At 35.2% G+C, this 16,308-nt stretch overlaps 2 protein-coding genes across 3 annotated transcripts in view; one reads left to right on the forward strand and one right to left on the reverse strand.

Moving 5' to 3' along the window:
* Window positions 1-214: 214 nt before the first annotated feature.
* On the reverse strand, window positions 215-11,271 carry LOC122047015 (LEC14B homolog). Of its 2 annotated transcripts, none has more exons than XM_042608028.1 (10): window positions 11,251-11,271; window positions 9,962-10,352; window positions 9,730-9,849; window positions 8,237-8,314; window positions 4,609-4,779; window positions 4,329-4,406; window positions 3,827-4,002; window positions 1,804-1,956; window positions 1,571-1,631; window positions 215-726 (listed from the first exon to the last, which is right to left on the reverse strand). In XM_042608028.1, the coding sequence occupies exons 2-10, from the start codon at window positions 10,313-10,315 to the stop codon at window positions 538-540; spliced, it is 1,380 nt and encodes a 459-aa protein (XP_042463962.1). In that variant the 5' UTR covers window positions 10,316-10,352; window positions 11,251-11,271; the 3' UTR covers window positions 215-537. The 2 variants fall into 2 exon arrangements, with proteins under 2 accessions (XP_042463962.1, XP_042463961.1); XM_042608027.1 differs by lacking the exon at window positions 11,251-11,271 and adding an exon at window positions 11,085-11,242.
* Window positions 11,272-11,480: 209 nt separating this feature from the next.
* LOC122047016 (serine/threonine-protein phosphatase BSL1 homolog) overlaps window positions 11,481-16,308 on the forward strand; it is a 29,479-nt gene continuing 24,651 nt past the window's right edge. Inside the window, exons 1-5 of the mRNA XM_042608029.1 lie at window positions 11,481-11,858; window positions 11,948-12,008; window positions 12,091-12,169; window positions 12,274-12,353; window positions 12,452-12,546. Of these exons, the coding sequence (XP_042463963.1) occupies window positions 11,654-11,858; window positions 11,948-12,008; window positions 12,091-12,169; window positions 12,274-12,353; window positions 12,452-12,546 (520 nt within the window). The 5' untranslated portion in view covers window positions 11,481-11,653. The remainder of the gene's footprint in view (window positions 11,859-11,947; window positions 12,009-12,090; window positions 12,170-12,273; window positions 12,354-12,451; window positions 12,547-16,308) is intronic.

A 16,308-nucleotide genomic window follows, 5' to 3' on the forward strand; every position in this document is an offset into this window, starting at 1 on the left:
ATGGTAATACTTTAGCTATCTTGTCAAATAAATTCCAACACTATAAAATTTAGATCAAAATTCTTCGATGGTAATACTTTACCTAGGAGTAGAAATAAATTTGTATAAATCCCAAGATATATAATCTACTTTCACGCACAATTTTGAACTAAACACAATCCATCTAATAATTATATAGCAAAATTAGACCATCAAAGTCTCACAAATCTACTGGTTGTTTAAAATGATAAAAATTTAACTTTATTTGCTGGTCTATATACATTAGGAAAAAACTGATTAACCAGATCAGATATCATCAAATCTGGAATGACCATATACCTCTACCTCTGTGCTAGAACCTAACAGAGACAGTGAGCACACATTCGAAATCTTAGGAGGCATTGACAATCATGAAATCTTCATAGAAACCTAAGGGCAGGTTGAAAACTTCCCTTATATCATCCCAATTTTCACAGAATAAAACATGTTTAGGAAAAAATATTTACAAGTATACTTGCAGATTTTAGCTAAAGCATAATGGTGAAAATATTCTAGGCTTCAAGCAGCATGTCTCCTCCGGTGTCTCTTCTTGGCCAACTGCGGAGATGGGGAATTGCCAGGGAACTCCCACCTGGCGATAAAACAGTCCAAGGAAGAACTCATGAGCATAGGGAAGTAGGGGTGCCAGCTACAATCTCTTATGATCTCAGAGTGCCATTCAAGTCTTGCCACAGTTTGTCCATTCACCTATAACACAATTTAAGGGATTTAAGAAAAAGATATATCACACAAAAGTTTTTTTTTTCAAAGATTATTTTTTTTTAGAAAAAAGACAGTGTGTTATGAACACAAGGTAAAAAGTTATCTCCTAAGTGTAATGTTTTGCATGATCTAGGTTAATATAAAAAATTATATAAATGCATTCCGATTTAAATTGTCTCTGGAGCAATCTAGTTTTTAGGTGTTGAACCAGTGAAGTCCCAAGCAAGTTTTAGAGTACTAATATATCCTGCCCAGTACTTACCTATGGGACAAGGGACTGACACTTGGATTGCACAAAATCATCCAATTTTGAACAACCCATAAGATATTATGTGTATCACCTGATACATATGGTAATGATGTGACCCAATAACTGATGGTACTGCTCCGTGCCAAGTTGTTTACTAGACACGAACCGACACATACCTCGTCGTCTGATTTCATTCTAGGTGATATGAACCACATAATGTGCAGTAAATAGATGACAGCCGGATGAGCCAGACAAGAAAGTAATTTGCTCATCTGTTAGGTCAGACAGCTCCTGTTATCTTACTGAGTGATATTGGACCATCCTGATCCGAGGGATCTCCTAGGACTGATTTAGGATCAAGATTTATAATGTTGAATCTGATAAACTTTCCAGTTCAATATCAAACACTATTTAAGAGTACCACAAGCATCTCTATTGTCATAAGAAAGCAAGATTATATACACATACATTTGCTAAGAATTTATCCACTATTGTGCACAAAATTAAATAACTCTTTAAAACAAGAAAGAGTAGGATGCAAATGGGGTAGAGAAAAAGAGAAGTATTAAGCTTACATACCACATCATAAATGTAAACATGATTGTCAAAAGATCCGGTATAGATGTACCTCTGACCAGTGCTGGTACAAATGACAAACCACAGAAATAACAAATTACTTTATATTCAGATCAGAAAGAGTCATAAAACATACTTAAAAGATGATTAGCAAAAGCATAAAGGCAACAAATAAAGTCCTCATTGTTTTGCTAATGCCAACAGATAAAAAAAACAAATATTATTAAAAAGCCAACCTGTGGGCAGGGGAGAAGTAACATCGAATTAGAGTGCCAAGGACTGAATGCCCTCTATATGTAGCCACAGACTGATCATATGGGTGCTTCAATTTCCTATCTTGCTCTGGGTATTCCATCCATCTATAATCGAAACCAGTTTTCCGAGTTGATCTGGGTATACAGGAAAAAAAAATGTGTCAAGATTCACCAACTAGAAGAAACTAGTTTTAGACAACTTTTACCACCTACGTCCATGCCATTAACATAAAAAGAAATGTGTTGGTGCATAGATCCAATGAAGGTCAAAGTGTCTCAAAAGAACAAACCATGGTATTGTGGCAATGGAACAATGGGGAAAAGAGATCTAATGGTGCATGGAAGATCAACAAGTACAAGTTAGGAGTATAGTGAAGGTCCAAGTGTCTCAAAAGAAGGAACCTTCTTATTGAAGCAATGGAACAATGGGGAAAAGAGATCTAATGGTGCAAGGAAGGATCAACATGGACAAGAAGTTGGGAGTCAAGTGTCAGTCTACGTCTACGGGGTTCTAGTATAGGTGACCCACGGGTTGACGCAGTTGGTATCTGCATGGGTATTTGCTACAATAAGTCTTAGGGTCAATTCCTAGCGGGTGCGAAAATGCCTACTTAGCAGAGGAAACAAGATGAAGGAGAATTTTATAGAAGCACATCATGTGAGAAAAATGAAGTATATCGTGTGTTACTTTTGCAAAAGACAATGGATTAATGGAATTGAAGGTTCCTTGTGGTTTCTTAGTTGGCTACAATGCGAAGTAGAGGGGAATCCTCTCCTTCATGGGCGACAATGGACAAGATGAAGAGGGGATCCCTACCTAGCAGAGAACCAAATGCAGATATCCTTCAAATCCACATATGAGAAGAGGCATTGGTTCCAATATCAGTAGAGGGGAAGAGATATATGAGATGGGTCTACTAGGTTATTGTATCAACTCTATCACAAAAGCATAGGTAGATCTTCTATTGTGTTTGCTCATGAGGATGACTTTGAAGGGAATCTTGTGTCGTATTTATGGGATCTTAGGGGTGTCAAAAATGAACCCAACCCGCCAACCCGACCTGAGCGTTACTGTTGGGGGTTTTCGTGTTCGGGTTGGGGTTTTTTGGGTTGTGTTAGAATTATATTGGATTCGGGTTGACCTAATTTAGGGTTTATTTTTTTTTGGATTAAATCAAATTTTATTTTGAAAATTAAGATGCTTTATGTACATAATAGCATAAGATTAGTATGATAAAGACGAAGTATTAAGATAAAAGTGCAAAATTATTGAAAAAAGAATAAAAAATTTCTTTTTAAAAAAATGAAAAATGATCATCTTTGGGTTCCTTCTAAAAGTGTCAACCAACACAATATTGGAAAATTGCTCAAGTATATCTAAAGGACTCAATCAGACATAGAATAAATACCTTAATCACAAATAAGACAATTAGCAAATAATTACTACTTTAATTGACTTATTTTGTAATCAATAGAAAAATAAACTCTTACAAATTCTAAAAAAACACAAAAAACTAAATTCCTAATTTGCATTAACAGGTCACTTGCAGGTAACCTATAGGGCAAAATTGTTAAAGGTAAAAATAAAAAATATCTATAGGGCACAAAAGCTAAGAAACTAGTTTCTCTAAGTGAAAGTAAACAGCACGGTCAATGGTGCAAATCTGTGCACTTGGGTAGCTATATTCTCCATATGGAGGATCATTGTGATTCCACCTTCACTTAAAGCCAAAAAGAACAAGAATTACTGAAAATTTAGAAATTACTTCTATTGATTATTTAAACTGGAAAAATTCCCACCATGTTACAGTATAAGAAATTTATGGGTAGCTGCAAAGCATTGTAGTAATAAGTGTAATTTTGTAGTTATGTTTAAAAAAGTACATTGGTTTAGTTGATGGAACATATAGTTTTTGATATAACAATCATAGAAATAAACTAGCATGTCAAACATATGACCACATGTATTATTAAAGCAGAAACAGAAAAAGGAGGTAGCACGTACAACTTCGTAGTGGATGACATTTTCCGGATGTCCCAAAGTTTTGTAGTTTGATCTTTACCATTTGATATTAGGTAATGACCATCCCCACGGCTATCAATAAATGTAATGCCTTCTAGATGACCTTCTAGGACACCTGCTGGTTTTTCTGTTGCTGCAAAACATCGTCTGTCCCAAACCTGAAGGATGTTTAACACATTTGATTTAATTATCTACCAAGTAAAAGAAAAGCACAACTATTCTAAACTATCATAGTAAATACCACAAGGAAATATTTAATCTACCGCAGGTACTTGACCAAGAAAGTGCACTAGTGGAAAATTAGTAAAATTATGAGTCTGAATTCAAACATCAGATGTGTAGCTTACCCATTCATCATAGTGAGATGAAGCAATCTCACCAGAAAAACAAAGTTAAGTAACATTTTGGAGGTGATAGAAAAATGAACATAAGGATTTAATGTGGATGAATGCCATTCTTGCAGGAAAGCAGTCATAGAGCTCACCTTGCAGAGATTATCATCACTACCAGAGAATAGGATCTGGCCTGTCCTATCAGCAAATGAGACTGTATTCACATCATCCTAGAAAAGAACCAAAAAAACACTTCAGAAGAAACATAAATGAACAAATACATCACAAGAATACTGAACTTGAGAGGATAATTTGTTCAAACTGACGACACTAGACCATCTATCAAGGGAGAGCATGATAAAAAAAAGGAAAGAAATTATGGGGGCATAAACTCAGTGATAATATTTATATAGTAAAAGCATTTTGTCATACCGAATGAGCTCGAAGGCGCCATGATAACTTGTTTGCTTCCAGATCATATACATAGATCGAGTTGGTGCTGCTTCCAGCAACAAGCTCTCGGCCATCAGTTGAAAATTTTATTGAATATGTATTGAAGATTTCTCCATCACCACCAGAAAAGTCCAAAGCTTCATGAATCTCCTGTATTCAGAGAGTGCTTTGATATGGAATACTCCAGTTGAATACTACAACTATATACAAAAGAGGAGCTATCACTACAGTAATAACAAGCAGTCTAGCATAGGTTGGAACCGCTTTACATACTATGGAATGTTTTAGAGGAAAGATTATAATCAGTGATAAGAAAATACAACAGTGGTTTAATTTCGAAGCAGTATAATACAGTGCATTCAAGTGGCGAATCAAAAACATCTAGCAAAATGAAGTTTACACCTTGATAATTCATTATATTTACATGTAACATCTTCTTGATCCTTGCTTTTACTTAACCTTCTATGGTGCCAAGTGCTAATTTGTTATATGTTAAAGACATCAATTGCTTCTTGGTTAGTCAATTTTCTAAAGACATTTTTTAGATTTAAATACAAGTTACTCCCTCCTCCTTAGATCCTTAGATACATGATGATCTCGTTTTACCCTGAGAGATTCTATGCCATTCTACCCACCTGAGTTTGTCTCCATTGGCAATCTAATCTCTATTACCATAGTACCCACATGAGGTCTTGCCATTATCAGTTCTCACAATAAGTATATCACTCACTGCACAAAATTATTATTATATTAATTTTTTGGCATGCGATCATTCAGTGTAATATAAATTTAATTAATTTATATATATAGTGAAGGTATAATATATCAAATCAAAGCTCGTTGAGATTTAATAAATCAAAGTTTAGGCTTATATCCACCCATATTTGAAACCCAAAATATTATTTAAATCCTTTTGATTCCTAGAAGATTTTATTTTTATTATTATATTTTTCATCTTGTTAGGTTTTAAATTATTTAAACATAGTATTTAATTATGAGTTAGTTTTTATCAATAATCTTGGTTTATTTTATGATGAACTTTTTTGACTTGTATTGTGTGACATCAACCAATCTTTAGATGTTATCAAGCTCATATTTGAATCAATTCAATAACTTGTTAGCTTGTACGCTTAGGTGCTTTAGCTTGGCCTTTAAATTAGATATCTTATCAAGCTCATAATTCAAGCTTGTTTGTAGAAATTTTATATTCTTTCATTTTATGATATGAAAATATAATTATATAGTTAAATTTATTTATTTAAATTTTACATTTGTAATCTAGTGTTAGTTAAATGATTGCATATATATGCAAAAAGTTAATTTATATGTAATGAGAGTATAATTATCTAATCATTGTTCATGATAACGTTTTGTTCACGAATATTCGATCCTGACCGATCCGATCCTGACCCTAAATCGATTCTACGTAGGATCGTGATTCTACAAACTATGCTCACAATAAGTATATCACTCACACTGCACAAAATTATTATTATATTAATTTTTTGGCATTCGATCATTCAGTGTAATATAAATTTAATTAATTTATATATATAATGAAGATATGAGAACACATTGCATAAGTCAGTGAGAAAAAAATAAAGTACTTAGGCTTCAAAAATATCCACCCATATAGATATGGTCTGTTGATCTTAATTTGTATTGAACTCTATGCAACACTACGTTGTAATATCAAGATCTCTTAAATACTTCCTAATTAGTCAATACTCTGATCCATTACATATGGATCACATATGACTGGTGATACCATCATGCAATGAAAATTCTTTTAAATTGTGGTGTATGACAATTGCACACAATTTCAAAAGCTCTTCTTCGTTTAAATCTCCTAAAATTTATCCTAATAATAATCCCTTCAAGAATATCACCTTCTTGTTAAATAATAGATCCAAAATATCTACAGGTCTTACAAGAGTTTTATGTCCATTCATCTTAATTATTCTCTTACTTCGTTTCTTATTTAGAGAAACATTTTGTATATTGTTTTATTTCTAGTTAATGTAAAACCTATAATACCAATATATTAAAAGTTCAAGACATATCAGATGACTGTGGTGTTTTTTTTAAAGCTCCGAATGAAGGCCAGCTCAAAGATGTTGATGTCACTATAGGTAGCTTGAGTGGTCAACATTTGGCAAGTGGCATACAGTGAACCTGTAATATTGTTAAAAGTATCAATGGTAGCATTCCAATAATTATGAGGCATTGAGTAAGGTGGGTTGCAATAAAGAAGGCCCAATTTAATTGAGGGATATCTAAGTTGTTAATTAAGTAGGGAGATGGCAATTTAACTGTTCAACTTTGTTCTATATAAATTACTTTGATCCCAACCATAATCAGGGATATCCAAAGATAGTTAATCTACTCATGGTTTAAAGTGCCGTGCTGAAACGATCGAAACGGGTGAAATGTCTCGTTCCGCTCAGTGACCGGCACCGGCATGACCCCGGCACCAGACTCACGACAGGTGTGACGTGTTGCGCGACCCCGTGGTCACAGCAGAGGGGTAGCTCGACCCTGCAACATTAGCGGAGAGGTTGTATAATCCTTCCGCTGCCGCCGTGGAGGCATCGTGCGACCCGGTCATTGCAGAGGGGTCGCATAACCAACGTGGTCGCGTCGAAGGAGTCATGCAATCCCCGCGGCCATGGCTGGTTGCGCAACCCTGCGACAGCACCGAAGTCGTGCAGGCTCGTGAGTGGTATCGGATTTCAAATTTTTTTTAATTAAACTTAGGTTAATTTTTTAATCAACACCTAATTATGGTGGAGATAATCTAAAGAGACTTTATTAAACCCTAATAAAATTATCTAATTAATTTTATATTTCATTTATTTTAATTTAAAAATTATAATAATTTTTTTAATTTATTTATCTATTTTTATAGATTTTCCTTTTTTAAAAGATTATTTTTTGTCTTGTTTATTTTTTAAATATTTATGTTAAATATTTTAGTTTTTAATTAATATATTTATATTTGAAAAATACCGAAACTATATCGACACGACACGATACGGTACCGAAACCGTATCGTTCTGATCCAGGATTAAAACCTCGACACGGGTCAAAATTTTAAACCTTGAATCTACTATTGAAGTAATGGCTCAAAACCTCAGGTGGTAAAGAAAAGGTAAGCTGACACTTGGGTGACACTCAGGTGTGCAAATGATAAAAATTTGTCAAAGGAAAAGTCACGTTGTGCTATCTTTTATGGGTAAAGAATATCCTCACTATTTTCTTAATTAGATTAAACTTAGAAGTTCCAACTCACACTCTAAGAAAATTGACAAAATTGAACTTTAAATTGCAGAGCAAAATAGGATTCACTAATTGACACTATTAGCAATTCCTTATGGAGTATGCCATAATAGTATAATACCACCACACTCTTACACACAGGAAAAAACAGAAATTTTGTTACCACATGACCAAAGTACTACGGAAGAACAATGATGAAAGAAAGATGCAAATGAGAAAAAGAGAACAATTTTTGCTGGTAATGATGGCATATCTGTGACGTTGAATTTAGCAAGTCTTGCATATTTTAATAAAAGTCTTTGAAAGAAAGAAATACTGTAAGACGCACTGTAATATTTGCTTGTGAGTCTGTTGTAGCCGACCACACATTGACCAAATGAACAATTGGTGTCAGACTGGAATAGACCTACAATTAGAAAATAAATTTCAGTTAGAATAAACAAATCAATCCCCCAATGGCAAGTCATAGCAAAGAATATAGTAGTATAGCTGTCTTCAGATAATCATTTTGATAATTAAATAGGACCAACCTTTTCTCGTCCCCAAATAATAAAAAGAAGAAATTCAGAATCATGCTAAACTGACAATCCAGTCTAAACCTCTCAGTCATACACATTTTAACTCACCCATACAAATTTGAGCCAGTCAAGTATATCATAGAGACTTCTTTTGTCTGTTAGTCATTCATATTTAATTAAAATAAACCATGTATATGGCAATTAAAAGGTTGTATCTTCAATGTTAGTGAGGCAAGCTCATCATTAGAATCCCTGTCATAGTGATGTAAGTTCATTACTAATCATGAATCTGATCCCTCAACATTAGAGCATGAAACATAGAAGAATAGTAATGCTATTACTCTTCTACATATTAGCTCCATAGGGAAACTGCATGCCCAAAACTGTTTTCTCTGTGACACTGCACACCTATGTGACAGCATTAACATAATTGAGGATGACAATAAAATTTCTTGGACTGCCCAAGTGATAGTGGCAATATTAGATCCTCAGTTGTGAAGGTAAGCTTTTCATTTTCATGACCAAATTTTATTCCAAAAAAACTAAATGTGTGTATTTTCACATCGCTGCTACCTAACCATTTTCAGTGTCTATAGCAGCATAATAAATCTGTGTTCCTAGCCAGATCTCTTTTCTACCAACCTAACTGTATCATCCTAAACCATGTTTAGTGCAGCATGTTGCTTGTTCATAGGTAGTGACCAGTTGGCTGTGAAGCTAAACTATGCAAGAATCTTTATGTTCACTTCAACTTGACCAAGCTAACCTCACCAGTTGTCATTAATATAGAACAACAGATATCACCTTCATAGCTCAAAGTAGAAAAGGGCAGCCCATGAGACTTTCTCCAAGTTGGAGAACAATTTAGTGATCACTTTTCAAATAAAACAGCTACATGATCGTGTTAACTATAAGCAATTGATGGTTCCAATCTTCTCCTCTCATTAATTTAATATGAAAATATATAAGAATTTTCTTTCTTAAACCTATACTGCAAGATAGATAAGACAACCTATGTCCAATAATTTGCAAAAAATTGACTACAGAAGTTAGCATTACATATGATGGAGTTCAAAACCTTATCCCCATATACTGGTTACTAAAATGAACAACTTGGACTTCACAATTAGCTTGTCAAAGATCTATTACTAAAGGGTGTCATTACTGAACAACAAAATGGCTTTCTCCCATCAAAATGTTTCATTAGCTCATTAGTTTCCACCTAGTCAATATAAAGATAGCTTTAGGATCCAATATTAAAGTACATTGAAAGCATAACCAATGGGATCATATTGAAATTTACAAGTTGCCGTTGGTCAGGTGAGAGAGCTGTATCAGTGATTGTCCACCGCAGACTCCGAGCATTGATGTCTTTCTGTACTTTCCATCCTTTTTCAACATTGTATATCTTGATAAGGCTTCCCTGATTGATAATCAAACAAATGTATATATACAAAAAGGACGCCTTCAAATCCATCCAAGTAATTGAATTTGGAGGTTCAGCTACACTCTTCTTAATGCTCAATAATGCATACCTTAAGGCCAACAATGAAAAGTGAACCATCAATAGAGAATTGCGATGTGTATGCTTCACTGTACATCCTTTCTGTGTGACTGGGTGAGTCCATAGGAAGGTACCGACCAAGAACATGTGAACGATCGGCTAAAGAGAACCTTCCTCTGCCAAAGTGATTAGCTTCTCTTGCCAATAACATTGAAGTAGTGGAGACAGGAACTTTCCAGTGGTTCCTTATAGACTTTCGGTTACTGATGAAGGGCTCTGTTTGGAGCCTGGTGAGTTGACATATATCATCATCAATCCTAAAACTTCCATCATCAGCAACTAAATTGGCAGTATCTCTACTATGACTCAGCCTGAACCCCCTCATATTTTAACCACTGCTGCTTTTCCAGGAATAAGGTGTGCTGTTTAACAACAACATCAACAACCAAATGGCACGTAATAAATTAGAAAGTAACAATGATCACGACTTTTTGTCAGTCTGACCTAAGGAGGTAAAAGATAGTTAAAGAACGTACTCAAATTCGCTTAAAAGTCTTTGATAAAAACAATGAAATTAGAAAGCATGAAATGAGGGCATTCTCATCTTATAATACTTTATTTTAATCTTTCTTTCTTTCTTATGGTTTCCTCTTCCTCAGAATGAAAAAGTGGGTAATTCAAACTAACATAACAACTTTGTGTTCCTTTGAAGAAAAAAGGGACCAAAGCCTACATTTTTTTTCACTATTCGATCATATTCCACCACCACAAAATGCCGGGTTTCGACAATACAATAGGCTAGATCGCGAGTCAACGATAGAGAAATAGATTAAAATCCGAAAAAAAAATTTCCTTCCCACCAAAAAGGAACCCTAAACCTACTTTTCTTCGAGATAACCAACAACATAGAGTTTAAAGTTATTCCATCAGCAAATGACCAAATTATTCTATTCCCTTCCTCAAAACTCTGAAAATACCAATCCATTAAGATGGGAAAAGACCGAACAGTGAGTTCTCAGAATCAGTACGAGGTACAGCAGCCGAAAATAGGGAAAACCAATAAAAAGATAATTAAAAATTCGAGTCATTCAACGCAGAGTGAAGCAAACATATCGAAATCAATGGGACGACTAAACGAAATAGATCACGATTACCCGATTGGCAGACGGTGATTAAGTAGGGCTCCAAGCAATCAAAGAACAACGAAGCAATTACGATAACACGAGGAAGAAGAACAAATCATTGAAGCGACAAAGAAAAACGCAAAGGGCAGAGATTTCTGAAGTAGATCTGTGGAAGGAAGTAGATAAATCCTGATACCATTTATTTTATTGTTGACGGCCAGATTTGTCTCATTTTGCGTGGATACGATATTGTTAAAATGGAAATTTTTAATAGAAAATATTATTATTATAACATATAACATTTATATTTTCTTTACTGACGGTCCATTTCGCTCCCGCATATATGTTTTTATACGGAAAAAGATATCGTTCCAAGTAAACATTTTGACTTCGATAGCTACGACTCAAAACTTCGTCACCCGAGTCGTACCCACGCAGCCGCCACAGAGTGGTTGGCTCCGGCAGGGCCCACCTTAGGGTTTCGTGCGAGCCCTTCCTCTTGCTCCTCGTGTTCACGGTTCCAGCTCTCTTGTTTCTCAGATCGCGACGCTGTTTATTTCGCTGCGGAATTCTCGCGGTGGACTCGCCGGCGGCGGAGGATGGGGTCGAGGGCATGGATGAACCCGGCGCCGAACTACCAGCCGCTGGAATCGACCTGGGAGACGGATGATGACGCCCCGGGCCCCCGGTGCAGCCACTCCCTCACCGCTGTGGCCGCCACCAAGTCCCACGGGCCCCGCCTCATCCTCTTCGGCGGCGCCACTTGCATCGAAGACGGCGCTTCCTCCGCGGCCCCGGGCATCAGTAATTTACCGCACGTCTTCCCCTCCCTCTCTTAATCTGCAGTACGATGTTGTTTTTCTACTGATGAAGTTGCTCGTTGTGGTGTGAAGGGATCACGGGAGTTACGAATTCGGTGCATTCGTATGACGTCGAAACCCGGAAATGGACCAGGTATAGACTGTTATTGGTTGAATCTATAAAAGTTGCTAGTCATGAATTTTAATGGGAAGTTCTTTCCTTGTACGAAATGCAGGTTGCATCCCGCGGGAGAAGCTCCCTCACCAAGGGCTGCTCATGCTGCAGCAGCAGTCGGTACAATGGTTGCTTTCCAGGTAGCAAGACTTGCATAGACACTCAGTTAACGATTTGTAAATTTTCTGGCTTTGAGGTATTATTGTCTTTTTTGAACAATAATTGTTGGTCATTGGGTCACTAGGGTGGCATTGGGCCAGCTGGGCATTCAACAGATGACCTTTATGTTCTTGACCTGACGAATGATAAATTCAAGTGGCATAGGTGAAGATTGTAGTGCTTCTTTTCCTATTATGTTGTTTTCTATGTTGTATGCAAGTGTTAGATGGATATTTTTTGTATAATTAACTGTTATCTTGCAGGGTAGTTGTTCAAGGACCCGGTCCAGGACCTCTGTATGGACACGCAATGGACCTGGTTGCTCAGCGTTATCTTGTCACAGTCAGTGGAAATGATGGTAGATTTCCATCTCCATAGATTAAGTTCTCACTATTGAGGAATAGTGAAAGTATAACGTAGTTCCTTTTTTCATAATTGCTTATGCTTGTGATGTTGCCTAAAAAATCTGAAAATTAGATAAGGGAAGCTGTGTTAAAATAAGCATGGAGCTAAAATATCAGATGATGCAAACATGTGATTCACTTTTTTTGTTAATTTATTTTCTCGAACAACCAAGGGTCATGGTTGAGTGGTTGCTACACTAAATATGAACCTGAGAGTAAGCATATCTGACTATCTAGTGCCTATGTTTATTTTATATGAAGATACTCGACTTAGTTCCTAATTTTTATTTTACATATGATTCTAAACTTCTAAATAGAAGCCCCTAGTCAGTTCCATTGGCTTGTGGTATATGCTAATCCTGCATGCTTAACTTTATTTACTATAAGAAGAATGTGTTTGGCTTCTAGTTGTTTTGTTGTTCTTACTAAACCACATGCATTTTGGAGCCATGCATCCTTCTCGACTTTTAGGAAAGTCATGTCATCTCATAGATATTTATCTTCTCCATTCTGGATTACATCCCGTTTTTGTGCAATAGTAGTACAACAATAACAACAACCAAGCCTTTTCCGGCGGGGTTGACTGCATGAATCCTTTTACGCCATTGAGCTCTATCTCCTATTATATCATCATCTATATTTAAATAAATTTTATCTTGTTTTATTGTTGCTAACCAAGTCTTCTTTGGTCTTCCTCTTCCTCGTTTGATATGCATGTTTATCATAGTTTCACATCGCCTAACTGGAGCATTTATTGGTTGTTTAAGTACATGTCCGTACTATCTTAAACGTGTCTCTTGGAATTTTTCCTCAATAGATGCAACTCCGACTTTCTCTCTAATGCTCTCATTTCTTATTTTGTCCATCTTCGTATGCCCACACATTCACCTTAACATCCTCATCTCTGCAACTCTCATCTTCTGCTCATGTGCTCGAGTCATAGCCCAACATTCAACTCCATATAACATAGCAGGTCTAACTGCGGTTTTATAGAACTTACCTTTAAGTTTAAGAGGTACTTTACGGTTACATAAAACACTCGACGCTCCCCTCCATTTCACCTGTCCTGCTTGTATTCTATGTAAGACATCTCTCTCAATCCCTCCATCATTTTGTAAAAATGATCCTAAATATTTAAATCTCTCCGTTCCGGGCAACTCGTCCTCTCCTATCTTAATAATTGTTTCATTGCTAAACTTAAATTTCATATATTCTGTCTTTAATCTACTAAGCTTAAAACCTTTCCCTTCTAGTGTTTTCTTCCAAGATTCTAGCTTAGCATTTACTCTTTCACGTGTCTCATCTACCAAAATAATATCATCTGCAAACAACATGCACCACGGTACTTTGTCTTGAATGTGTGCAGTGAGTTCGTCCATAATTAGTGTAAAAAGATAAGGACTTAGAGCTGATCCTTGATGTAACTCTATCTTTATTGGAAATGCTTCAGTTACTCCGCCTGAAGTCTTTACTCTGGTCGTTACATCCTCATACATATCCTTAATTAGTTCAATATATGTTACGCTAGCACCTCTTTTTTTTAAAATTCTCCATATAATTTATCTTGGGACTCTATCATAAGCTTTTTCTAAGTCAATGAATACATGTGTAGATCTTATTTTTGCTCCCGATATTTTTCAATTAATTGTCTAAGAAGATGTATAACTTCTATTATTGACCTTCCAGGCATGAACCTAAATTGATTTTCTGTTGGTCTCCTTCCTTAATCTTTTTTCTATTACTTTTTCCCAAAGTTTCATAGTATGACTCATTAGTTTAATACCCCTATAATTTGCACAATTTTGTACGTCTACCTTATTCTTATATAAGAGAACTAGAGTACTTATCCTCCATTGATCAGACATTTTTTTCGTTTTCAATATCATGTTAAATAATTTTGTAAGCCATTTAATACCTTGTTTCCCTAAGCACTTCCATACCTCTATCGGAATATCATCTGGTCCAACGGCTTTTCCATTATGCATCTCATTTAAAGTTTGTTTTACTTCTGAAGTTTGAATTCTATGATAAAAATTAAAATTTCTATGCTCATTTGACTTAATTAAATTACCTAAGTTAAGTTGGTCACCTAAACCTTCATTAAAATGTTGATGAAAATACCTCTTCCACCATTCTTTTATTTCTCCATCGTTTACTAATACCCTATTACATTCATCTTTAATACATTTTATTTGGCTAAGATATCTTATTTTTCTTTCTCTCACTTTAGCTATTCTATAAATGTCTTTTTCCCCTTCTTTTGTATCCAATTTTTGATATAACCGTTCAAAAATGTCATTTTTTGCTTCACTCACTATTTTCTTAGCTTCTTTCTTGGCTATTGTATATTTTTTTAAGTTTTTCTCGTTCTTACAAATATATAATTCCTTATAAGCTATTCGTTTTTGTGCAATAGTGAACTTAGATATTACAGCTTGGACTAAGTTTCATGTGTAAGACTAAAAATTCAGATGAAATGTTATACATCTAAGGACACAGAATATTTGGTAATTATTTGGAATATGTTATTGTGATCTCATAGGCATTTGGATCTGTTTGATATTTATTTGGAGTGGGTTGACATTCCTTGTAAAAACAGCCTATATCTGCTCCACAGTATCTTCTTAAAAGAAACTTCCTTTTCATGATTTTGAATATCATTATCATCATTGCTTTTCTCCCTTGCTCGCAAGAGTAGTTTCCTGCCTTCCACTGGGAAATATTTTTGGTTACATTGTAAGCGATAAAAAATCTTGGTTTAAGTAGGAGTGATAATTCTAGCCATTATTGTTATTTGAATTTATGTTAAACTAGAAGAATCAGTCTTGCAATTCTCATGACGATAAGACCAACAATTGGTTAGTAAAAAATGTTGGCCATTTTGTGCTTTGTTTTTAATGAACAATATGTTTGAAATTTGATCAAGGACTTGCTAGAGATCCTCAATGCAAGTTTGCTATTCCAGTCTATTGAATATAGATACAACAACAACCAAGTCTTATCCCACTAGGTGGGGTCGGTTATATGGATCTTTCTATGCCATTGGGCTCTATCCCCAACTATATCATCGTCTATTGAATATTGATAATGCACAAAAAAATGGCGACAACCTCATTTGTTTTATAAAGACCTAGGTACTACTAGTATGCATCCTTACATAGAATTCCATGATGGAATAAGATCCATATGACTCCAACATCCAAATAGTCGGGCATTATGACTTATTGTTGTTATTATATGGAGACATTGCTCTTAAGTGCAAGTGAAAGACAGCTTGATGCTGTATTATTTATCCATGTTTCTAGGTCGTACCTTCTTTCCTGCTGATTTTCTTGGAACCTTGGTTGATACAATGGTTTTGAGTGGATGCTTGATCATTTTGTACCAATTTGTTTTTGAATTTTTGATAAAATTAGAGGAGATTCAGTTTTAGATGGTGCTTGATGTAGATTGACAAGTAATCTTTCATGATAGTTTACATTACCATACAGATAGATTAATAATGCAAGATTTTTTGGAATCCTGCATGACAGAGTTTACTATGGGCAATATTTTGCAAAATTACTGGATTTTCTGCATTGACTTGTTTGGTATGAAAAACAGATTACTAAGAATTTAAGTTCATTTCCGTAAATACTCATGCACTTAAATAATCAGATAACAGATTTAATTTCACATATAAATTCTTTGGAAATTTACATATTTTTACATGTTAA

This window comes from Zingiber officinale, chromosome 2B (assembly GCF_018446385.1).
Source record: "Zingiber officinale cultivar Zhangliang chromosome 2B, Zo_v1.1, whole genome shotgun sequence".
In the NCBI taxonomy this organism is placed as follows: Eukaryota; Viridiplantae; Streptophyta; class Magnoliopsida; order Zingiberales; family Zingiberaceae; genus Zingiber; species Zingiber officinale.